The 25,253-nt window shown below is 36.5% G+C and overlaps 1 protein-coding gene and 1 pseudogene across 7 annotated transcripts in view; one reads left to right on the forward strand and one right to left on the reverse strand.

The window, feature by feature from the left end:
* The window catches only part of OSBPL8 (oxysterol binding protein like 8), a 179,952-nt gene that overhangs the window by 18,576 nt on the left and 136,123 nt on the right, over positions 1-25,253 (forward strand). For 3 of the 7 annotated variants that reach the window (XM_045829129.1, XM_045829130.1, XM_045829134.1), the window contains one exon: positions 24,629-24,737. In XM_045829129.1, coding sequence (XP_045685085.1) covers positions 24,696-24,737 — 42 coding nt within the window. In that variant the 5' untranslated portion in view covers positions 24,629-24,695. Of the gene's footprint in view, positions 1-24,628; positions 24,766-25,253 lie in introns of those variants that run through there. The other 4 variants (XM_045829132.1, XM_045829137.1, XM_045829133.1 and 1 more) reach the window with 3 other exon arrangements.
* LOC123813152 lies at positions 8,050-8,147 on the reverse strand (annotated as a pseudogene).

Genomic DNA, 25,253 nt, shown 5'->3' on the forward strand with positions numbered 1-25,253 from the left:
TTTGTACTTCTTAATCCCTGCACCTTCCTCCCCATTCTCCTCCTTCCCCCCCTCAAAAACTGATAACCCTGCAAATGATCTGCATATCTATGATTGTTTCCGTTCTGCTTGTTTGCTTAGTTTGCTTTCCAGCTTAAATTGTTGATAGTTGTGAATTTATTGCCATTTTAATGTTCATAGTTTTTATCTTCTTTTTCTTATATAATTCCCTTTAGCATTTCATGTAATCATAGCTTGATGATGAGAAACTCCTTCAGCATTATCTTGTCTGGGAAGCTCTATATCTGCCCTTCCGTTCTAAGTGATATCTTTGCTGGGTAGAGCAATCTTGGCTGTAAGTCCCTGCTTTTTATCACTTTGAATACTTACCAGTTCCTTCTAGCCTGCAAAGTTTCTTTTGAGAGATCAGCTGACAGTCTTATGGGAATTCCTTTGTAGGTAACTATCTGCAATCCTCTTGCTGCTTTTAAAATTCTCTCTGTATCTTTAAACTTTGGCATTTTAATTATGATGTGTCTTGGAGTGGACCTCTTTGCATCCATCTTGTTTTGGACTCTCTGTGCTTCCTGGACTTGCATGTCCATTTCCTTTGCCAAATTAGGGAACTTTTTTTTTTTCATTATCTTTTCAAATAGATTTCCAATTTCTTACTCTTTTTCTTCTCATTCTGGCACCGCTATGATGTGAATGTCGGACCTCTTGCCCACAGGCTGTTTATACTATCCTTGTTTTTTTTTTGGATTCTTTTTCCTTCTTGTTCTCCTTGGTTGTTTTTTGCTTCCTTTTGTTCCACTTCATTGACTTGATTCTTGCCTTCATTTACTCTACTGTAAATTGTTCTTTTTTTTTTTTTTTTCAAGCAGTGTATTCTTCATTTCTGACTGGATCTTTTGTATGCTCATGAGGTCTTCACTAAGTTCCTTGAGCATCCCGATAAACCAGTGTTTTGAACTCTACACCTGATAGATTGCTTATCTCCATTTTTTTTAGTTCTTTATCTAGAGTTTGGAACTGTTCTTTCATTTGGGCCATGTTCCTTTGTCTTCTCATTTGGGCAGCCTCCCTGTGTTTGTTTTTATGTATTAGGTAGAGCTGCTTTGACTCTGTCTTGGTAGTATGGCTTAGTGTAGCTGGTGTCCTACAGGGTCCATGGCACAGCCTCCCTATCACCCAAGCTGGGTACTCCCTTCTTGTGAGCTGATTACACCCTCCTCTTGTAGTGGAGCCTTGGTTGCTGCTGACAGGTAAATGGGAGGGATTTACACAGGCCAGTCAGCTGCAAGGACTGGGTGTGATCACTGACTACCAGCCACCATCCTCCGTGGAGGATCAGCTATGCAAAGGCAGAGTGGTGGTGCTCAGATGTTGTCTGTAGCTGTCTACTAGGTACACTGGCCCTGGGGTTCCTAGGTGGTACATGCCAAGGTGAGGCCCTACCTGGGTTTTTCCCAGGGCCACCCTGCCTGAGCTATATAACAATCTGAGATGGCTGCTTCTTGTGCTGGGCTTGAAGATACCTATGAGAAGTCAAGCTATCAATCTAGGCTGGCTGCTGCTAGTGCTGGGCCTGGGACTTACTGAGGCCAGCTATTTTTTATTTCATGGGAGTTAGGAAGTTGTGAGTCCTAAGCCAAGACCATACATTCATATGGGAAAGCAGCTTGTGTGGGTCCATAACCTGAGTGGGGTGGAGTCTCCGGGGATCTCCAAGGCAGGTCAAACAGTGTTAGCCAGGTTGATGTAGTCTCAGATATGGCATAACCTTGCTGGCTCAGTCTGGATGGATGTGGTTTCTTTAATTCTGTAGTTCTCAGACTTCCATTCAACTCGATTTCTGATGGTTCTGAGTGATGGTTGTTCTACATTTTAGTTGTAGTTTTGATGTTGTTATGTGAAGAGGTAAGACATGTCTGCCTATGCTGCCATCTTGACTGGAAGTCCTCTGTAAATTTCTCTTTATTTCACTTAGTGCAACCTTCATTTCTCCCTGGGTTTTTTTTATGCTGTTGAAGTACGCAATCAGTTCCTTGAGCATCCTAATAACCAATGTTTTGAACGCTGCATCTGATAGATTGCTTATCTCCCTTTTGTTTAGTTCTTTTTCTGGAGTTTTGTTCTGTTCTTTCATTTGGGAAATATTTCTTTGTATCCTCATTTTGGCAGCCTCCCTTTGTGTGTTTGTATGTATTAGGTAGAGCTGATTTTGACTCCCTTTGCAGTGTGGCTTTGTAGAAAAGCATACTGGTAAGTTGCATGTGGGGGAGCCTTAGGTAATCACCAGGGTGGTGCAACCTGTGTGAACCAGGTTGGAGTCTTAGACATAGTGTTGCCATTCTGTTGCTCTGTGTGGGGGAGGGCTCAGAAATGGGACAATGACCACTGCCAGGCCTCTGGAGTTCTGTCTAGGAGGAAGCTGTTCCTTGGCACTCTCCCTGCTACCAGACAATTCAGCTTCTCCCAATATGCCACTGGTGGCCTTCTAGCTGTTGCCTCAATGCTGAAGCCCAAAGGGAGTGAATCTGCACAAGTCCTAAGTCCCTTGCAGGCCTTTTAAGAGGAGTCTCCTGAAAATCCTTCAGTTTCTTCTGTTGTCCCACCCCCCATTGGTTTTTACAGCCAGAAATTATAGGCACTTACCTTCTTGGCACTGGAACCCTGGGCTGGGTGGTCTGGGGTGCGTCTGGGACCCCTCTTTCTGGAGGTGTCCCTCCTGGTTTTTATCCCCTATACATGGGTTTGGGACCCCCTGTTCCGAGTCTCTGCTTGTCTGTGTCTCTTGGCTTCTCTGTCCCTCCTACGCTTCTGGATGAATGTAGCTTCTTTAAATCCTGGTTGTCAGACTTCCATACAGCTCAATTTTTCTGATGATTCTAGGTAGCACTTGTTTTGTAGTCTAGTTGTAATTTTTACTGTGGTTGTGTGAGGATGCCAGCCATGTTTACCTACGCCTCCATTTTGATGGGAAGTCCTCCCATTTGAAGATTTTAATAGCTCTAACATTTACTTAGGAATGCCAGGTTTTCAAAGGGCATACATTTCCTTGAATTTTATGTGAATGTCTTAACCCACCTGTAAACACCTATAGGGATAAGTTCTTGCCAGGTTAAAAACATAATAGTGGGGGGAAAAGTGTGTTAGAAACAAGAATCACTAGTGTACTCAGTAGGTCTACTTTCTGCTTTCAGGTTAGCACTGACAGAAAAAAAGCTTTATTAGAGCCAATTAAGATTTTTTTTGAAAATTTACACTACTTGTGGGATGTGGGTGGTCTATGTGTGGTTGTACTCATTGACTGCTCATGGGAGGTAAGACAAATGCTCCTTGTTAAGAATTCTTTAAAACATTCGTCATCTTCTCACATAAGTGTCTTAGAAAAGCTAAGGGCATTAGGGATAGAAGCCATTGGTATGAGGGCAGAAACTGTGTTCTCTGCTCTTTGGCTTTCCAGCCTGAGACTCTTTGCTAAGTGAATTTTTCATGAAAACTCAAAATGGCCAAGCAGTCTCAGTTTGAAGAATCTTCGAGTAAAAGCATTCAGCTTTTGAATTAACTTTGCTATGTTAGAATATTACATTGATTAAAAGATTGTTTTTGGCCCTGGCTGGTGTAGCTCAGTGAATTGAGCATGGGTCTGTGAACCAAAGTGTTGCTGCTTCAGTTCCCCGTCAGGCACATGCCTGGGTCGTGGGCCAGGTCCCCAGTTGGGGACACGTGAGAGGCAACCACACATTGGTGTTTCTCTCCCTCTCTTTCTCCTTCCCTTCCCTTCTCTTTAAAAAAAATACATAAATAAAATCTCTAAAAAATTCACTGCCTATTTTTTTTTAAAGATTGTTTTTGTTTCCCAGTTTTCAGTGTCCTAAGTTGCTGATTTTATTTCCTTTTAATTTTTATCCAATTTTAGTTGTTTTCATCTTTTTCATAGTGTTCTTTTTCCACTAACATTTTATGTACTCTTCTTATTCCTAATCTTTAGTTTCTATTTTTCCAATAGCTTCTTGTCACCTTTATATATTTTAAATTTCTTTGCCCATTTCATTTGATGTTTTGCTTAAACTCTTTCTAGAAATATAGTTTTTTTAAAAAAATAAGACTTTATTATGACAGAGAGACACAAAAAAATGTAAAGAAGAATCATTGAGAAAAACTAATGACTCTAACAGTTTATCCAGGGACAGCTTTAATTTAAATTTACTTTTTATTGATATATGTGTATTCTTTTTTGTTTTTTTAAGTGTATTTTATTGGTTATGCTCTTACAGTTGTCCCATTTTTTTCTCCCCTTTATTCCCCTCCACCTTGTACTCCTCTTCCACCCACATTTCACCCCCCTTAGTTCATGTCCATGGATCATACATGTAAGTTCTTTGGCTTCTCCTTTTCCTATACTATTCTTAACCTCCCCCTGTCTGTTTTGTACCTACCATTTATGCTTCTTATTCTCTTGTTTTTTTCTATATACATTCATGTTTGGTTTGCATGGTTCAAAGGTAGATTGCCTAAAATATCCTTCACATTCTCAGCAAGAGATTCAAGATGGTTTTTCCCTTCCCACTTATCCAGTATTAGCTCTTAGGATGTCTCAATAAAAACCTTTATTATTCCTTTAAAAGTTGAACCTCTTTGTCTAAGCTGTAATCTGAGTACATAGGGTGTACCACTGGCAGATTTCCCATCTCTAAATAAAATAAGCTAATTTATAGCAATAAAGCCTTTGAACTATACTTAAAGCGACTTCTCTCATTGTTTGTTATCTCTTTAGCCATTTGAAGATGTTTGATACAAAAAGATTTATAGTCCTCATTTTAAAAACAATAAATAATCTTTAACGATATCAACCTCCTAAGATCTCCTTTCAACAGCAACAACAAAACAAACAAAAAAGCAGTTGTGGGTCTTAACTAGTATTTTATTGTTAATCTACTAATTTTTTTCTTATTTATAGTTATTAAAATAGATACTTCCTTTTTAGTGTATACATATATATAGGGAAGGCATTGAAAAAAATTTTTTGTAATCCTTATCTGAGGATATGTTTATTGATTTTAGAGAGAGAGGAAGGGTGGGTGGAAAGAGAGAAAGAAAGAAAGGGAAAGGAAAAAAGTAAGATGTGAGAGAGAAATATCAATTGGCTGCCTGACTGGGAATGGAATCCAGAGCCTTTTTGTGTACAGGATGATGCTCCAATCAACTGAGCCTCCTGGCTAGGGTGAAAAGTATTACATAGTATAAAATAATATCATCATGAAAATAAAATTTTAAATGGAAAATTACTTATGATTCTGAATGATATAACACATCAACCATTTTTTGTATTTATAAACATTCCAGCTATTACAATGATGTATAACATATGGGCCCAGGAAAGCAATAGTAGATATGGTTATTCTTTAGTCTCCACATGCCCTATTCTGAGCCAAAGTCTCTAACTGGATATTGCTCTGGGGTTAGATGGAACAGATAAAACCTTGTTTATTAGCTGTTACTACATAACATCCTTTCTTAATAAGAGACTTGAGTTAATTTAATCCTGTAGCTTTGTTGTCCTCACCATAGCTACATTGCTGCTATTCTGTTTAAAGGTCAGTATTATTACCCTTTAATATTTTGCCTTTCATTGTGCATCGCATTCTCATTCTACATTTCTCTCATTCTGGGAACTAAATTAGTTTAAGTTATTACTGGCTATCTTGGCTATCTCTTCCCAGAGAAAATGGAAAATGTCGAAATGACACTTTTCAGTTCTAATATATATACATACATATATATATATATATATATATAGAGAGAGAGAGAGAGAGAGAGAGAGAGAGAGAGAGAGAGGAATCAGTCTGCCAAACATGTAGAATCTTAATAAAGATTTAAGTTAGTTTGAATGCCATAAGAATGCTAATCCTACATTCTTTTATTAACACATTAAATGTATACATGTAAAAATACTTCAAAATTATAAATGTTCAAGAATCCTGATCTTGCTCACATTAGGTCTCCTGAAATGCAGTTTGAGCATTTTGATACCTTTTAATAACATGCTATAAGACAATTCTTGTCGTAGTTGGATAGTTCTCTGAGGAGATTTTTTTTTATGTCTTGTTTTTCAAAATAATCACTTAGAGAATTCAGATTCTGGAAATGTAAACGCTTTCATAATTTTAGGGGTGCAGTGACAGCTGCACAGCAAGTCCATATGTTGCTTAGCTATAATTATATTTTAATAATTATTTTTTCTTTAGAGAAAGAGCTATGGGTAACCTCCAAGAGACTGGAGCAGATGATTGTTAGGCATTTGTATTTTTTCAACAGAACAGAACTTCTTCTTTTTTCCTACTTTAAACAGTTGAATGTATTTATCTTGTGTCATAGCACCAACTGGATGAAGTTACTATTCTGGATCCTACTGTAAAATTTAAATGAATGTTTGCATCAAATGGGAGGATACCTTTTTTCCATACTCCCTTATATAGACTTGCTGCCACAGGCGTGCTAATTTTGCCATCTCTTGCACATGGCTTGCTCCTTTCTGCCTCTGTTCTTCTGCATATTACCATTCCCTCTACCTGTGGTACTGTCCATCCTTTCCATCCATTTCCTTTTAAAACTGACATCTAAAATTATTTTTTTCTAGAAATTCTTTCATTGTTTAGTCCACATATCTATTACTTACTTTCTTGGCTTTACCTTAACACTTAACATTGGTAGATACAGCAGATTCAGGTAACCAGAGTTGTGTTTCTGTAATGTACTAGGTATTGTGTTAACTATCTTACTTAATTTTTACAGCTATCCTGTGAGTTATTATTACTATTTTATAGATGGAATTAAATACATTCATCATTATATTCCTAGTTTTAACTGTGCTATAATTGCTTTTACAATGTCATTCTATGTTTAACTATTTCTGTAGTCTTCACTTTTTTGCTCTCTACCATTTAACCTGCCAATGTCACTTAAAAATAAAGGAAAACTACTTTATTCAGATATAATTTGATGCATATGACAAAGATAATATACCCATGTAACTGCTGTCACAATCAAAATACAGAACATTTCCCTTAGTCTCCAAAACCCTTGTGTACTTTTCCACTTAATGTTTCTCCTTCCATATATTCCCAACTCTTCCCCAGGCAACAAATGATCTGGATTATGTCTACTATATATTGTTTTTTCTGTTCTCAGATTTCATCTAAATGGAAGTTTAGACTATGTACTCTTGTCTGGCAACTAAAAGGAAAGATTGTTCCTTTGTTATGAATATATTAATGAATATATTATGAATATATGAATGAATATACTACAGTTTGTCCATTCACCTATTAATAGACATTTGACTTATTTCTAGTTTTTGGCTATTACAAATAAAGCTGTTATGAAAAATCCATGCACAACTCTTTGAGTGGACATTTTCCATTTTTCTTGGGTAAATACCCAGGAGTGGGTGTACTGTTTTACATTCCCACCAACAATACCTGAGAATTTCAACTGCTTCCCATCATTGTCAACACTTAGATTGTCAGTTTAAATACTTTTAGCTATTTAGTTGGTTATATAGTAGTGTCTCTTTGTGGTTTTTCACATGTACCACACTGATGACCAGTGGTATTGAACATTTTTTCATGTGTTTATTGGTCATTTTGTATATCATTTTTTGGCAAATTGTTTAAATATTTTATCTATTTGAAAAATTTTGTTTTCTTATTGTTAACTTTTAAGAGTTCTTTAGATATTTTGGATCATAGTTCTTTGTTAGATATATGTATTGTGCCTATTTTCTACTTGGTTTGTGTTTTCATTTTCTTAAATCTGCTTTTGAAAAAGGAGAAGCTTTTAATTTTTATGAAGTCTAGCATACCAGTTTTTTCTTTCATGGTTTGCATTTTTAGTTGCCTAAGAAATTTTTGCCCATCCCAAATATAAGTTAGTGAAGATTTTCTCTCATGTTTTATTCTAAAAGTTTTATAAGTGTTGGCTTTTGTATTTAGGTCTGTGAATCATTTTGAGTTAATTTTTGTGTTTAGCGTTAGAGTCAAGGTTTGCCTCCCCCGCCCCCCACCATGTCTCCAAGGCATGAACCAGGCATGGGCACAGACCAAAAGCCAACCTAGAATAAACAAGGAGTTAGTTTGTCCCTGGCTGATATGAGAAAAGCACCTGAAGATTTTTTTAAATGAATATACATTTTTTTATTGAAAATCTTATTCTTTTCCATTGGTGCCTATTCTATTGGGTTTTCTTTGTGCCTTTGTTGCAAATTAATTGACCGTGTACGTGTGTTCCATTTCTGGACTGCCTATTCTGTTTCATTGATATATATGAGGCATGCCAATATCACACTTTTACTTTATTTTTTAATTTAGAGAGAGAGAGGAAATGGAGGGGAGAGAGAGAGACAGAAACATCAATTTGTTCCACTTTTTATGAATCCATTGGTTGGGTTTTGATGTGCCCTGACAGTATTGAACCTACAACCTTAGTGAATCGGGTAGGTGCCCTAACCAACTGAGCTACCAGACCAGGGTCTACTCTATTCTTATAATATGTTTTGGAAGTAGTGTATATCCCCCAACCCAACATCTTTTTGAAAATAGAAAAAAAAATCTTTGTTTTCTTTATTCTCTTGCTCTGGTTGCTTGTGTTTGTGCTGTGGCTTTTTGTTTTTGTTTCTCCGTTCAAAGATGTTGCCCTCGACAAGGGCTTGTACTTTCTAGGACAGATATTGTTTGTATTAAGGAAGATACTAAGTACTTTCAGCTGGCTAGAAGGGCTTAGCAATTGATGTTCTCCCTTTGTCTCTCTATCACTATTAGTAAACAACTCTAGGTTCCAATGGTACATCTGTATGATGTTTGAGAAGTTAGCTAAATTGGAGCTGCAATAACAAAAGTGTGTACCAGAAGTTAAGTGTCTAAATATCAAGTCTAAAACTTGACAGGAAATGAAATTGAAACACTTTTATGTTAAACTCATATTTTTTCCTCCTTTTTCTGTCTCTCTTTAACAGAAACATCCTAGTCTTGCCTAAAGCAGTCTTTTGCATGAATATTTGAGTAGCTCTGCTGGCAGTTGCCAAAACTATAGTGTGTGCTTAGTGGGAACATACTGAATTGAAGAAAAATTTTAGATACAGATTGCATTTCATTTTGTTTTCGACTATATATGTAAATGGAAGTAAAAAATCCTGGTTAAGGAATATAATTCTTGGTTTCAAAACAGCACCCAGATGCTTTCATTTTCCTGTTCTTAAACTGCCATTCTTTAGAATAAGAATAATAAGAGAAAAGGTAAATATAACATGTATTCAATTATTGATTTTTAATTTATCAGGATTTTTTTCATGTGTGTTTTTGGTTCTTCTAATTAAATAATGTGCTTTCCTGGACAAAGTTTTTATTTTCTATTTAATTTGTATCTTTTTTACTTTACATTTCACATACTAGAAATGTTGAGGAATCCTGAGTATTGCACTTTAATTACTTGTTAGAGTGAATAATAAATCCTAGGCTACAGTAGAAATATATGCATAGCACCAGGTCTGTCTGGAAAAAGTCCAGCCATTGTTAATATCATGAGAATGGTTTGTGCAACACTGATGTAACCTGGCAGCCAAGGAGAGTGTACTGGAATGCACATGCATGAACAGTGATAACTACTAGTCATTGAGGGCAGTAGATGCTGTTGAGTGAGCATGTGTACTGTGTGGCTATCACATTAAAAATGACCGAGTAGAGCAACAAATCTGCATCAAATTTTGCATTAAGCTTGAGCATTTCTCCGTGAAAAGTTTGGATAACCCAGAAGGCTGCAGCTATGGGCAACTGGTGATTGGCACCTTCATCATGACAGTGCGCCCACTCATGTATCATGTCTCGTGCAGGCTCTTTGATGAAACATGAAATCACCCAGGTGACTCAGCCCCACTACAGCTCAGATTTGTCACTCTGTGACTTCTGGCTTTTCCTAAAACTAAAATAACCTTTGAAAGGGAAGAGATTTCAGACTGTCGATGAGATTCAGGTAAATATAATGGGGCAACTGATGGTAATTGGGAAGACTGTGTGAGGTCCCAAAGTGCTTACTTTGAAGGGGAATGAGATGTCATTGTCCTATGTACAATGTTTCTTTTATCTTGTATCTTCTTCAATAAATGCTCTATTTTTCTTATTACATGGCCAGATAACTTCTGAACAGACCTTGTATTTTTTCTTCTTATTGAAATCACATTTATTTTTAAAAAGACATTTCTAAATTTTGCACTGGACATAACTTCGAATTTTAGAAACCAGGTATGTGATGAGGTAGAGGTGGTTAGTAAATAGCTTCCGCATTTTAAGTTATTAGTATAGGTTGATTATGGTCCAGGTCCTTGGGAACATTGGTCATTGCTTGATTCTGCTCCTACATTTGCTTTATAAAGACTGCAGTAAATTATTAGACCAGTCAGATAAATGGAACTGCCAGTCAGCTCTTCCAGTAGATATTTTTAGATTTTTTAAATCTTTATACTGATCATTCCTGTGACCACAAATCTTCTATTTGATAGTGAGATAATATGAAGCAGGGGTTCCATAGGAAGCAACTTCAATATTAAGTCCAAATGATAATTGAGGTAGAGATCACTTGTCATATTCTTATTGTATTATAGGTCCTTGTTTTTATTTTTGCTTTGAATATTTCTTGCCATTCCTTTCTAGCCTACAAAGTGTCTTTTGAGAAATCAGCTGACAATCTTGTGAGAACTCCCTTGTAAGTAACTAGCTAACTGCTTTTCTCTTGCTGCTTTTAAGATTCTTTATGTTTAACCTTCGGAATTTTAATTATGATGTGTCTTGGTGTAGGCCTCTTGGGTTCATTTTGTTTGGAACTCTCTGCATTTCTTGGACTTGTATGTTTCTTGCCTTCACCAAATTAGGGGAGTTTTCTATCATCCTTTTTTTCAAATTGGTTTCCAAGTTCTTGCTCTCTTCTCTTTCTGGTACCTCCATGATGCAAATGTTGGTATGCTTGAAGTTGTCCCAAAGGTTCCTTACAATGTCCTCATTTTCTTTTCTTTTTTTTTTAATTTTTTTTCTTCTTGCTGTTCTGAATAGGTGTTTTGCTTTCTTACACTAAAAATCGTTGCTTTGATTCTCAGCTTCATCTACTCTACTGTTGATTCCCTGTAAATTGTTCTACAATTGTTTTAGTTAGTATAGTTTTCATTTCTGGCTGTTTTTTTTTTATGGTTTCCATGTCCTTTTTTATTCTTTTGAAGTTCTCTCTGAGTTCATCTGCTCTTCCCCTGAATTCATTGAGTGTCCGTATAACCAGTGTCCTGAACTCTGCATCCAGTAGATTGCTTGTTCCCATTTTGCTTAGTTCTTCTTCTGAAGTTATGTTCTGTTCCTTCATTAAGCTGCGTTCCTTTGTCTCTGCATTTTGGCAGCCTCACTGTGTTTATTTTTATGTATTAGGTAAAGCTGCTACATCGCCCAGGCTTGGTAGAGTGGCCTAATGTAATAGGTGTCCTGCAGGGTCCAGCTGTGTACACCCTCCTGTTGTAGTTGAGCCTTGATTGCTATTGGCACATCAGTGGGAAGTGTTTTCCCAGGCCTGCTGGCTGCAAGGACTGGCTATGACAACTGACCACCAACCTCCAACCACTGTGGAGGATCAGCTGTGTAGGGGCTCACTCCATAGAGTGGGGCTTATTTCACCAGGGCTCTGGTGCTTTGCACCTGAGTGTGTCACTTATGTAGGTGGTTGGGTGGTGGTGCTTCAATATGGTCTGTAGCTGTCCACTAGGTGCACTGGCACTGGGGCTTCCTGGAAGTGAAGGTCAAGGTCGGCCACCAGCTGTGTTCCATTCGGGGCCACCCGGCATAAGCTATAAAGTGATCTGCAGATGGCTGCTACTTGTACTGGGCTTAGAGGCACCCAAGCAAGGCCAAGCTGTAAACCAAGGCCAGTTACTGCTACTGCCTGGCCTAGGGCCACTCAGCAGTGGGCATGGGGCTTGGTGACACCAGTTGCTGCTTGTTTGAGAGAATTCAGAAATATCTGAAGCATGAAGCAAGACAAGCTATTTGTATGGAAAAGCCACTGAAACAGCTTGGGTGGGTATGAAGTTGGGTAGGTGGAGCCTCAGAGAAACACCAGAGTAGGGCAAAAACGTGAGCCAGGTTGGTGGAGTCTCAGATGTGCCTCCCTCTTGCCGGCTCTGTGGCTCTGAGCTTTTGTGGGGGTAGGGCTCATAAAGGAACAGTGGCTTCTGCCAGCATTCTGCCTGTGAAGAAATCTGCCCTTCAGCTATTGCCATGATGCTGGTCAATTCAGTTCCTCCCCATATGTCTCCAGTGCTGCTGTTCAGAGGGAGTGAGTCCAGTGAGCTGATATGTGGACCCTTTAAGGGGAACTGCCTGGGAATCCAGCGGTTTCTGTTTCCTCGGCCTCAACATCCACTGTTTTTTACAACCAGAAGCTATGAGGAATTATCTTCCTGGTGCTGGAACCCTGGGCTGTGGTGTCTGGTGTGGGATTGGGACCCCTTGCTTCAATATATCCCTCCCAGTTAGTATGCGCCACAGTGGGAACAGGTCCAGCCCATTCCATGTGTCTGCCTCTCTTAACCAGTCTTGGTGTAGTTTCTTTAATTTTGTGGTTCTAGAATTTCCATTTAGCTCAATTTCTGGCTGTCCTGAATAATGGTTGTTTTATAGTTTAATTATAATTTTGATGTGGTTGTATGAAGAGGTGATACGTATTTACCTACGCTGCTATCTTCACCACTCAGGTTTACTAATATTCTTTATTATCTCATGTTGCTATGTGAGAACATGGAAAGTGAATGTCTTGAGAACGTGGACAGAGGAATGAAGCAGTTGTGGCTAGGTCTCCCGATATTTAGTATGGTGATGTGAGATGACTTTCACCTTTATAGTGATGAACATTTTCAATTTTTATGTGTATTAGGAAAAAATGCAATCTGTGGCCAAACGAGTAAATTCATGGATTTTTATTGGATAAGGCTAATAAAGATACAGGTGAGAAAATTAAGTAACTGTTACTAGTGCATGGTGAAAACTGTGCTGTTGGTACATCAGTGACTGTTGAGAAACTCTGATATAGAAAAAATGGTTAGGTTCATATCTGGCAGCATAATTATCTGGCTAACAAAAATAAGCATTGAAAAAATTCAGCTAAGATTTTTGAGCTATCTCTTGATGAGTAGAGCCCAATGATTTAATTTAGTATTTGCCTATTAATTCTCAATTCTTTTCTCCTTTTGGGTTATTTAAAACATCTGTCATCACAGTGAGACCTGTAGCACTCTGGCTATGCCAGAAATTTGTTTTAAGGTTCTTTGAATTCAAATTGAAGTCATATAAAGAAGAACAGTTAGCAACCATGAAAGGCAACACAAATGAGCTTTCATAAAAAAGGGGATATACAACTTACATATACTAAAATGCACAAATCATAATTGTGCAGGTCAATGAATGTTTACATACAAGTATATACCCAGGTCACTACCACTCAAGTCAAGTTATATTACATTTCTAGAAATCTCATGCCCCCTTCTGGTCAGTAACTCCCCCTTACATATCCTTAAGATAACAAAAATGACCACTTATTCTGACTAAATCTTAAGTCCCTAAAACAGTGTGTGGTGCATAGTTGGCACATAGTATGTGCTGAAAAATATTAGATCAGTAAATGAATGAAATCTTAAGATCATATATATATGCTTTAAGGGATTCCTTTATACATTGTTATTATTATTATTAACCTTGTAGTTTTCCTTTTATAATTTTTCCTTTTTTCCCTTTATAATGTTTTTCAAATGTTTAAATTGTTATTACATTTAGTCATTTTTCTGTATTTCTTACACATCTTCATAGAGAAGTTATTTCTTGCTTTACTGATGTGGGTCAGTTAGTTGAGTGTTGGCCCTCAAACTGGAATGTCACCAGTTCATTTCTTGGTTAGGGCACATGCCTGCATTGCAGGTGTGGTCCCCAGTCAAGACATGTACAGAAGGCAGCCAATTAATGTTTCTCCCTCACATCTGTGTATCCCTCCATCTTTCTCATCTCCTTTCCCTCTCTCTAAAACCAAAAATAAAATAAAATAAGATGCTTTATTTCTTCATATATTAGGTAAATATTTTATTTTCAGTCCCCCCTTATAATTTGGCCTAAAATATATCTCTTATTTTGTCTCTGATTAATTATGTTGCAGTCCTGAATTATTTTGTTTCCAATTTTAAAGTAGATATTTTAAAGTTCAAATAAATAAAACATTGGCTTAGAACCATGCCCATATTCCTTAATCATATCAGATTTTTTTTTCAGATGTTCTAGTTGGGTTTTATATGGGCACTTTTTTTTCTCTTTGGAAACTTCAGGCGTTCTAGAACTTCTTAATTTATGGGCCATCCTTAAGAAGCAGCGAATTTATAGTCTAGCTTACTTGAAAGATTTAAGATTTAACCTGTTACAGTGCAGGGTCATTTGCTCACAAATGAAATCATCAGTTTCAAATGATTCAGTGTGAATAACTACTACATCAAGGAGAGGGATCACAATGCCACTCTAATTGATTTATTTCTAAACAGAACCAGACAAATTTGTCATTGTTGAAGAAAGTTGGTATGTCTTAAATCTGGTGTCACATTATGGTAATTTTAACTAGGAAAATTTCACTCTACTTTCCTCTAATTAAAATAATTGTGGCCTTTACAACCTGGGACAGACAGAAGAAGCAGCTTCAGCACAACCTGTTTGGTAAGGAGTGTGGCGGAGACTCGGGAGAGCTGGCTGGGCACCCACAGGCAGTGGCACCAGAGGGATAATTGAGTGACCATTTGGATCCCCCTGAGAAGTGTGGGGTCTAAACCCTAACCTGGGATCCCCAGCCTAGAGCACCAGAGCCCAAAAAGTACACAGATAGCAACCAGTGGCAAAAAGTGGCAGGGTTGCTCTTTGCTGGAGATGGACCCCTGGTGACACAAAGAGCTATTTAAAGGGCCAATGCACAAATTTTCACTTGCAGCCACTTATCCTGGGCTCTGGCAAAGGCAGGGACAGACAGGGCTGGAGACGCCTGAGGAAAGACTGGTGACAAGACTGGTGATGGAAGCTTTGGGGAGAGAACTGAGAGAGTAGATGCTGGGGTCTTGGTGCTGAATCATTTCCCATACAGCAGCAGCCATCATTGCCCAGGAGGACCACTCCCCTGAGTGGCAGCAGCCTGAGGGGAAACAATAGCTCTACCCCCAGGAAATACTCTACCATACCCTCTGGTGTTTAAGCCTGACTGCTGAGTGCAGAGTGACTAGATTAAAAACTGAAGGAGACAGCCACAGACAGATCCCTGGTAAAGGCAGGTGGGGCACAGAGGGGACTAGAGAGATGCTTGAAAAGAGACTGGGGACAGATGTTTTGGGGAGAGAACTGAGAGAGTAGCTTCCAGGATCTTGCAGCTGAGTTCCCTAAAGGGCAGCAACCATCCTACTCAAGCAGACCACTCCCCTCCCAGGGGCATCCTGGGGGTAAACAATAGCCTTGACCCCAGGAGGGCTTCAGCCAACCCTATGGTACATAAGCCAGACTGCTGAGTGCAGAGTGACTTAGATTAATAACTGAAGGAGACAGCTAGAGACAGTAGATCCCTGGAAGTCTCTAACTGGCTACCTAAGGTCAGATGGTGTCAACATTTGACATCAGAGGCAGATCCAGAAAGAAAAAAAAAACAGTGGTAAATACTAGAGGCTACCAAAGTGAAATCCACTGAGCTCTTCTCCATAATTTGCAATATTTTCTTTCCTGCATAGCTTTTTAACATTCATTTCTTGTCTAGCAAGTTTTTACATATTAAGTCACTAGATTTTATACTATAGTTTATTTGAATTCACATATTTTGCTCCTCCCTTCTCTTACAGCATTTTACATTCTTCTTACATCTCATTATTTTCATTTTAAATTTTGTTTTCTTTCTTGCTACAACTTGTTTCCATTCCACACTCTTACTATTTCTCCCCTGTCTGGACACACAAAACCAATTTTCTTGTCAGTGGTCATTTCACATCCTTTTTTCCCCACTCTTAAATACCCTCATTCTCTCTCCACCTTTAGCAATCTTTGCTACTTGGTTGTGGATGGATTTGCATTTCTAGATCTTCACTAATTTTGTATTTCAAATCTCAGATTTTACTTGTCCCCTCTCCTACTCTTTTTTTCTTCTCATTTTTTAATTCTGCCTTGTCTTATCCTGTTTTTTTCTTTATTTCTTCTGTTTCTCTTTAACTTGCCCTTTTATTTTTCTTTATTCACCTCCTTTTTTCTTCTTTTTCCTTTTGTCTCAAATTTAAATTTTTCCATGTCTTACCCTGGATTTTGTTCCTTGCTCTTACTATCCCCTCTCTCTCTATCATTTCAAAATCACTTCCCATTCCTCTAGACATCTCTTAACTTTTTCTTTGTTTCTTTGTTTGGGTGAGAAAAGCTGGGAATCACCAGAGTAGAGCAAACAGTTTGAGCCAGGTTGATGGAGTCTCAGATATGGTGTGCACCTGCCTGCTCTAGTGGGGGAGAGCTCATCAAGGAACAGTGGCCTCTGCCAGCACTTCTGTCTGGAAGAAAGCTGCCCCTCTAGCTCTTCCCCTCCCCGATACCAGACAATTCAGTTCCTCCCTGTATGTTTCTAGTCACTTTGAAGCTGCTGCCCCTGTGCCAGAGCTCAGAGGGAGTGAGTCTGAGTAAGTCCACATATGTGCCCTTTAAAAGGAATAATAATCTGGGACTTTAGCAGCCCTTGGTCTCCCTCAGCCTCAATCTCTACTGGTTTTATAGCTACAAGTTTTTGGGACTTTTCTTCCTGGCACCAAAATACTTAGGTGGGGTCCTGCTTGGTGCTTGGGCCCCTCACTCCTAAGGAGGGATCTCTGCAGCCAGTGAGATATCCCTCCTAAATTTTATCCATCACATGTGTGATGAGACCAGCTTGTTCCGTGTCTCTGCTCCTCCTCCTAATCTCAATGTGACTTCTTTATTTTTCTAGTTGTAGGACTTCCATTCAGCCAGATTTCAGGCAGTTGTTGATGAATGATGGTTGTTCTGTAGTTTAGTTGTAATTTTTATGTGGGAGGAGGTGATATACATTTACCTGTGCTGCCATCTAACCCAGATATTGCCACATACCACTTTTTAAAAGGCGGAAGATTTATGTGATCTGAAGAGAAATAAGAGTATCACACGCCACTTTTTAATACACTTGTTTTGGTAGGCAAAGACATTAGTATTGTTATTTACACTCCTTTGCAGTCACACCATGTTTGTATAATTAGGAATTCATTTTTTGGCTACTGTAAAAACCCAAGGTGCCTTTTATGAACAGTTAAGGATATTATTATTCACACTGTGTTAAGTACTGATCACTTGGATTCTTAAAGTACAAGAAATGCTTGTAGGAAGAAAATATCAGTTAAGTAAAGCAATGTTTTTCAAAAAAAATTGTTCTTTTAAAGTAGAGGAATGTCAAGATTTTACATTCTCTAATTACTTCTGTTTCACATTAATCTACTATGGCTAAGAAAAGCAGCTATGGAATGGACCTTCACCAGTAATTTGTTTAATTTCTTTAAAAGATCTAATTAAATAGCATATTTAAATGTGTATTGTCAAATTCAAAATACACAAATTTGGGTGAAATAAGGCTATTTTATATACACTTAATTTTTTCTTTTCCATTCTTTCATCAGCTCACATCTCCTGCATCACCTCATTATCACTAATTAATATATCTGCTATGCATTGTGCAATGCTATTGGAAATATAGAAGAATATAGGGGTGGCTTTTTGCATTAGGGCTTTTGTATATTCTTTACTTAGAATGTATTTCTTGCCATTCTTTTTTAAAAAAATTCTTTTTAAATTTTCACTTGAGGATATGTCCATTGATTTTTAGTGGGTGAGGGAAGAGAGAGAGAGAAAAACATCAGTGTGAGGGAGAAACAATGACCAGTTGCCTCCTGACCAGATTGAACCCACAACCTTGGTATGTGCCCTGACTGGAGATTGAACCTGCAACCTTTTGCTATATTGGACAGTGCTCCAGCCAAGTAGCCACCTGGCCAGGGCTCTTTCCATTCTTTGTTTAGGTGTCACTTAATTCTTTAGGTCTCAACTTAAAACATCACTTTGTATGAGAAGCTTCCCATGATCTCATGTAAAGTCCATGATGTCATGGACCATGTGTTTTGTGCACTTTAGTTGTCCATCTTGGCACATATCAGGCACTCAGTAATTGGTATGAATTATCATCATGGAGCTTTGGATCTAAATGGTGGAGGCAGATGGATAAATAAATTTAGAAATATGGTGTTTCAGTTCTGTACTAGATGCAGTTTGTGTACACAGAGAAGGAAACAACTCTTCAGCAGAGAAGAAGTGGAGTCCATTTGTTCTTGTCTGTTACTTTTTAGAACTACTGTGATGTTAGTATGTGTTTTTCAAGTTAATTTTTTCATTTAAAAACATTTGGAATATCTGTTGATGCCAAAAAGTTCCTAATAAAGCTTTCCAAAACAATTAAATTATCCCTATTTTCCGTTTTGTAGCCTTTTGTTTAAAGTTGTTTTCTCTGAAATGTTTTACAGGGTGGTGTGTGGGAGTAAGTGAGAGGTAAAACTGTGATTTGTGTTTCTCGTAGTTTTTATTAAGCTAATAAGCTCTTGTATGTCATTTTCATTTTTTTAGATTCTTGAAGCCAAGTATTGGAAATTTACCACTGTCATCTATCTGATCACCTGTAACCTGTCTGTGTCATATATATGCAATTATAAAAATAGTAATTACCATTCTTAAAACAATTAGTTTAAGTACCATGTGATGGAAGAATATAAGTGAATACATTAATAAATAGGTAATATTTATATTTAATATTTGTCATAGATATTTGATAAAGCACTATTATCTTTATAATTAAAATTTCATCTCTATTACGTAATTAGCAGAAAATATTTTCAAGACCTCACCTGAAATTTTAAAGCTATAATTAATTCCAGAAATATTCCAGAGAGCACGAAAATGATTTTATTAACCTTTAAGCTTTTTTTTTATTGCCTGCTTTTATGTTGTCACCTTACCCTTTTCATTTCTGCAGTAAAGTATGAAGATAATCCAAATTAGCTTGTACTCAGGCAGTTGAGCTGTTGCGGTGTAAGGCAGTTATATTTAAAAAGTGTTTCTACATGTATCCGATAAATCAAATTAGGACATCAACTCACTGTGCTATAAGAATGCTAAACTGTCATCTAATATATTATGGCATATTATATTAGATTTAGTGGGCTATTGATTTTATCAGAAATTTAGAGTTTGAGAACTCTAAAAGGAATTTTATTCCTTTGCACCTACCTCTTATTTAAATGGTTTTTGCTTTAGAATTATTAATTTCTTTATTGTAAAGAAAGCACTATTTTTTTTATTGTAAAAAATGACTTTACATATGTACAATAAATGTAGAGTTGATTGTACTGTCATAAAGCCAGCCCTTGTGATAACGCTGACTAGGTGAAGAAATGGAGCACTGATAGCATTCAGAAACCCTTTGTTTCTCATCCTAATCATTACCCTGTCCAGTTTCTTCTTGCATAAAACATTATCTGGATTTCTGTGCCATTGATCGATTTGTCTTATTTTTGAACTGTGTGTAAATTGTATTATATATCATATACACTGTTATGTAAGACAATATTTTGTTGATGAGGGCAATCCATATAATTGTCATTTTCTTCTACTATATCATATTCCATTATTTGAATTTACCAAGTTGTTTGTGTCTTCTGTTGTTGATGGATATTCCCCCCTCTAGATTCTGGCTATTACAAATAATATTGCTATAAACATTTTGAATATATATCTAGGTGTAATTGTAAATGTATTTTTTCAATTATTGGTATGTGTATATGTATATATGTATGTATAAATGTAGATATGGTTTTCAGATAGTCTGTTTAGGATTTTTAAAAATTTTTTTAATTTAAATTATTTTATTGTTTAATTACAGTTGTCTGTATCTTCTCCTCACCCCCCTCCACCCCCTCCAAACCCACCTCCCTCTGTTGCTTCCACCCTCCCCCTTGGTTTTATCCATGTGTTCTTCATAGCAGTTCCTGAAAACCCTTCTCCCCAATGTCCCCTCCCCTCTCCCCTCTGGCTATCTGTTTAGGATTTTGATATCCATGTCTTGAGTCATAATTTTCCTATCTTCGTAATCCTTGTCTAGTTTTAAATCAGGTTTATGCAGGTCTTATAAAGGAACACTAAGTAGTGTTCTTTTATTTTTACTTTTTCAAAAAAATTTTTTAAAGATTTCTGTCCCTTCCACACCCCAGCGTTGGGTAAAATTCACTACTTAAGTAATCTGCAATGGGAATTTTCTTTGTTGAGAAGTTTCATTATTATGGATTTAATGGGGCTATTTTGATTTTCTTTTTCTTCTTGTGGACTTTTCAGTAAATTGGATTGTTCTAGAAATTTGTCAGTTTTTTAGACATTTTCATATTTATTGGTGTAGTGTTTATAATTTCATTTTAGGACATTTTAAAAGTTTGGGGATATTATTGTGATGTCTTTTATCAATCATAATATTTGTTATTTCTGTTGTTTCTTTTTTTTCCCTTGCTTAGTCTTATCTGGCATTTATTAATTTTATTTTTTTCAAAGATCTAATTTTTAATGCTTAGGTTTAATTTACTTTGTTTCCAGTTTTTTTTGAAATGATGATTAGCTCTTTGATTTTAAACTGCCTTTTATAGTTACAAATTTTCTCCATCTTTGACTTTTAGAATCCCCTTCAAGATGACTCCTGAGTTCATTAGATGACTTCAGGACTCTTCCATAGCTTTTTTACTTAGATATGTAATGTACTCTATGCTGACCTTGGACATTTGGTTTTTTAGACCTGGGTATTCTCCAAGAAGCTCTGGTGTCTTTTAATGAGAAGTAATATTTAAAGACTGTAGATTGGGTTCTGGGATCTGGTTGCTACTGGGTTGTTTGTGTTTTTTGTTGTTTTGTTTTTTGGGTATTCTCATGCTACCACCTCCAGAACTCTGAGTTTAATATCCTTATGAACTGCTATAGGTAACATCATGTAGCACATACCTTTGTCGAAGTCTCATTACATTGTAATATACTAGCCAGTTTATTCTTGTCTAGGACAGGGATGATGTGTATTGTTAATTTACATGAGGAATTTAAGTAATGTCTTTTACATGATAAGATTTAAGTAAATATTTTATTAATGTGTTTTATGCTCTATGAATGACATATAATTGATGTGCAGCAACAATAGGTATTAAGATTTATAAACCATAAATTTTATGAATAATGTATATGAGTGCTTGGTCCAGAGATAATGGGAAATGGGATTTGTTTCATACCTTGCCAGAAGTTTTCTCCAGAGAAGTGGAGTCATTTAGAATGTTTTTTCATTTTTATATCATAGGTCATTTACTTACTATGCCTTTTCCTCTTCTAAGAGTTAAATTGATTAGTTCAATCTGTTTCTTCTCTTTGTCTCCCTGATTGGTGTCTTCTCATCAATTGCCCTGAAGTTGTACAGCCATAGTGGGATAACTTGCCCTGCATATTTCTGTCCCACTTCCCCCTTGCCCATCAGTGTCCAGCTTTTTGCCTGACTCTTGGTCTTCCATTATCATCAACATCATCATTGTTGTTTACATTTTTAGACTAAAGGGAATCTTTACATAATTCGTAGGTGCCAAAATAGTAAATATTATCCTACTTCAGAAAGCATGTGTATTATACCATTTTGTAATAATTTTGATGAAAGCCATTTGGGTAGATAGACTGCTTTAATCAAGCAGTTAGATTTTTTTCTTTTTTTCACAGCATTCATGAATAAGATTTTGGTGTTAGCTAGTTTTGGGGGGACTGTCAAATTTATATAATTAATTTCTTATTATGTTATTTTTTCCTGTGTGGTTTGACCTAGTATAAATATTATAGATTAGTTCAGACTAGCTTAATGAAGTTGTACTTATTCACAACCTAATTTTTGTTCAAAATGGCATTGAGATTAAGATGATTGAATTTTATTCAGTTCCCAGTGATAAAATGTCGTAGTTTAGAACTGTGGTGTGTTCATTGGTAACACTCTTGCTTTTGAGCATTTTTGTTTTTGTTACATGTACATTTAATAGAACAATGTACATGTTCTGAGGCATCCTGAGATAGGAAGCCATATGCTAATATTACATGATTTGTTGCTGCCTTTAGAGGCAGCCATCATTCAATACATTATCATAAGGTTGTTAGAATTAAACAACCTTATGGGTTAAATATGTTGGCTTTGTTTAGTAGATACTTTCCTTTTCTCTGTGACTGAAATAACAATCTAAGCCCAAAAATAGAGAGGAATTTTTATAGAAATTACTTCCTCTACAAACTTTGTAAGTTTAAGTATAGATAGCAAGGCACCAGTTCTTCAATAATTGCTAGAGTACTGGTTAAAAAGAACAGAGGAGGGAACATAGTCTTCTTTAAACTTTGAATTCAACTAGTAATTATGTTTAAATTAGGATGCAGGCCCAGCTTTAGCTTGACAATTGAGGGGGGAAAAAAAAAACAAGTCTTCAGGATTGTGATGCACTGTACTCCTTTACAAAAATTATATTAGACATTCTTTTTGGTTATAGAAATAATAAACAGTGTTTTAAAAATTAAAATGGCAGAAAAAAATGCCTTACTTCCTTTCAAGCCTACCCCCTAGAGCCAGCTGCCATTGAGTTTGTTTGTTGTTACTGTTTTGATTAAAAAAAATACTTTTCTATTCCCATATTATTTAAGAATCTTTTGGCTTCCACCTCTGAATCATGAGGAAATTAGTGTGCTTATACAGGGTAGGCAAAAGTAGGTTTACAGTTGTTCTTATGGAAAGTAATACAATAATTAATAAATCAATACAAGAATAAACTCTGTGTTTTGCATACTCACAACTGTAAACCTGTGTTTGCCCCACCCTGTACTTCAAGCATCCAATCAATCACCCTCTCCTTCCAGGATTTATTGTTACATATTTTTAGTTCAAGTCTTTGGCTTTAAAGAAAATACTAAAAACTCATTTCTTAACGTGATAGCAATGTCTCTTAACTCCTCATTATCAAAGGTGAGGAGTGTTTGGTACTTATCCTTAATTTGATTTTTTTTCCCTTCTCCCTGCTCCCTTTTAAAGTTAGTCATGTTATAATTTGAGTTTTACTTTGTGTTTGTGTGTTTTGCCTTTGCTTTTTACATAGAGTAATTCTGTGTTTACCTAAATAGAGTAATTATATATAGTCATTTTGAAAATTGAAAACCAGAAATTGGGATTCATTCATTCATTCTTTAAATATTGATCTTATAATATTGAAGTACCTGTGCACTCTGAACTTGGTCCTCTGTTCTGTCTACACAGATTCCCAAGGAGATCTCATCCAGTGTCATGGTTTTAAATTCCATCTGTAGGCTGATTGCCAGTTCATATTCCTAGCATGACTTCTTCTCCTCAACCTCACATCTGCATGTCCAGCTGCTTCCTTGATATCTTTACTCAGATGTCTAACTGATATCTCAAATGTATATGTCCAAAAGGAGCTCCTAACATTCATCCCTTCTCTCTCCAAGTCTTCTCACAAAGTACTCCACATCTGTTAATGCAGTTTTATTCTTTGATTTGTTCAGGGCAGAAACCTTCTAAGTTCCTGCCTTTCCCAGTCTTTTTAAAAAATTAACACACACACACACACACACACACACACACACACACACAGACATGTAATACAGCTTGGGCTAAGTTTGGTATATCAAATAAATCAAATGACGTCTCTTTAAAGCCCAATTAAAAGCTATTTTCACCAGTATTTATATGTTAGTACAGCCTTTTATATTTACAGAAAAAAGAAATGACTTTGGAATCCTAAGAAATGACTAGAAGTCTACTGAATTGCGGGTTTGGGGGGTGGTCGAAAAATTCATTTAGTTTTTCATGTCTGTCTTAGTTTAAGCAAGCTCCTAATGATGAGCATTAAGGTTGTTTTCAGTTTTTCCATCATATCTATTACTTTGTTGGATGTGTTTATTTATGTATCTTTGTGCATTTGTAGAAGTATATATGTAGAATAATTCGTACCCTTGAAATTGTTGGATGAAAGCATATGTATTTTAAGTTGTCATTCAAAAAATGTTATAATTTATCACAAAAGTGAATGAGAATACCTATTTTCCTACATGCTCCCCAGTGTTAATATTAGCACACTCCTTAGTTGCCAGTGTAATAATGAACAAATTATGTGTAATATTTCATTACTTAAAAGCAGATTTAAGCATCTTTTCAAATTTTGAACAGTCTCATGTCTTTAACCTTGTTCTTGCTGTTTCTCTTCACTTGGAATATTTCCTTCTAACATTTTTCTCTAAACCTTTATCATTCCTCAAGCCTATGTCAAAATCTGTTTTTTCCCTGTATTACTGGATTTCTTAGTAACCTCAGCGTAAAATAATTTCTCCCTCCTAAAATACTTAATGCTTTATTTTCCACTTATCACAATTTTATACCACCCCTAATACACATGGTTTTCTTTTTCTAGGATTTCCAGATATACAGAATGGCTAACCATTAATGGGAAGTGAAGCATAAACCTATCTTCTCTCACTATGGAGGCAGGCTTGGCAGATGGAGAACCTGACCGAGCTTCGGTGAGTGGTTCAAATACAGCATAATAAGGTACTATCATCTACAGCTATGTTTGATGTGAGCCTTGATTTTATTTTAAAAATGTATTTAAAACAAACTTTGAAGAAAGTATTTTAAAATAAAACTTTCACTCCTCTGTTGATGTGAAAATTACAGATAGTTTAAATCATGTTGGAGCACAACCTAGTCAGTTTTCTGATTTTTCTGCCCCATCTATTCCCTCTTTTCCCTTTCCTTCCCAGCTGTATAGTGTAAGACATATGGTTATAATAGTTTGTGTTTATGTTTTCCCCCCAAACTTTCTGCCTTAGGGAAATCAAGAGGATTTCACTAAATTGAGGACATTAAATGCCTCCAAATCTTACATTATGTGAAGCTATGAGCAGGCAGAAGGAATGAAACAATTAAAATAATTATTAAGAGCAGTTGCCACATATATTCTTTCTATGAAAGTATAAAGATTTAAGAAACATTGCTGCCTGATGATTATGATTGAAGTGTATTCTGAAAATAAAACA

The sequence above is a fragment of the Phyllostomus hastatus genome, unplaced genomic scaffold, assembly GCF_019186645.2.
Source record: "Phyllostomus hastatus isolate PE091 unplaced genomic scaffold, TTU_PhHast_1.1 phas_scaffold_93, whole genome shotgun sequence".
NCBI classification, from domain to species: Eukaryota; Metazoa; Chordata; class Mammalia; order Chiroptera; family Phyllostomidae; genus Phyllostomus; species Phyllostomus hastatus.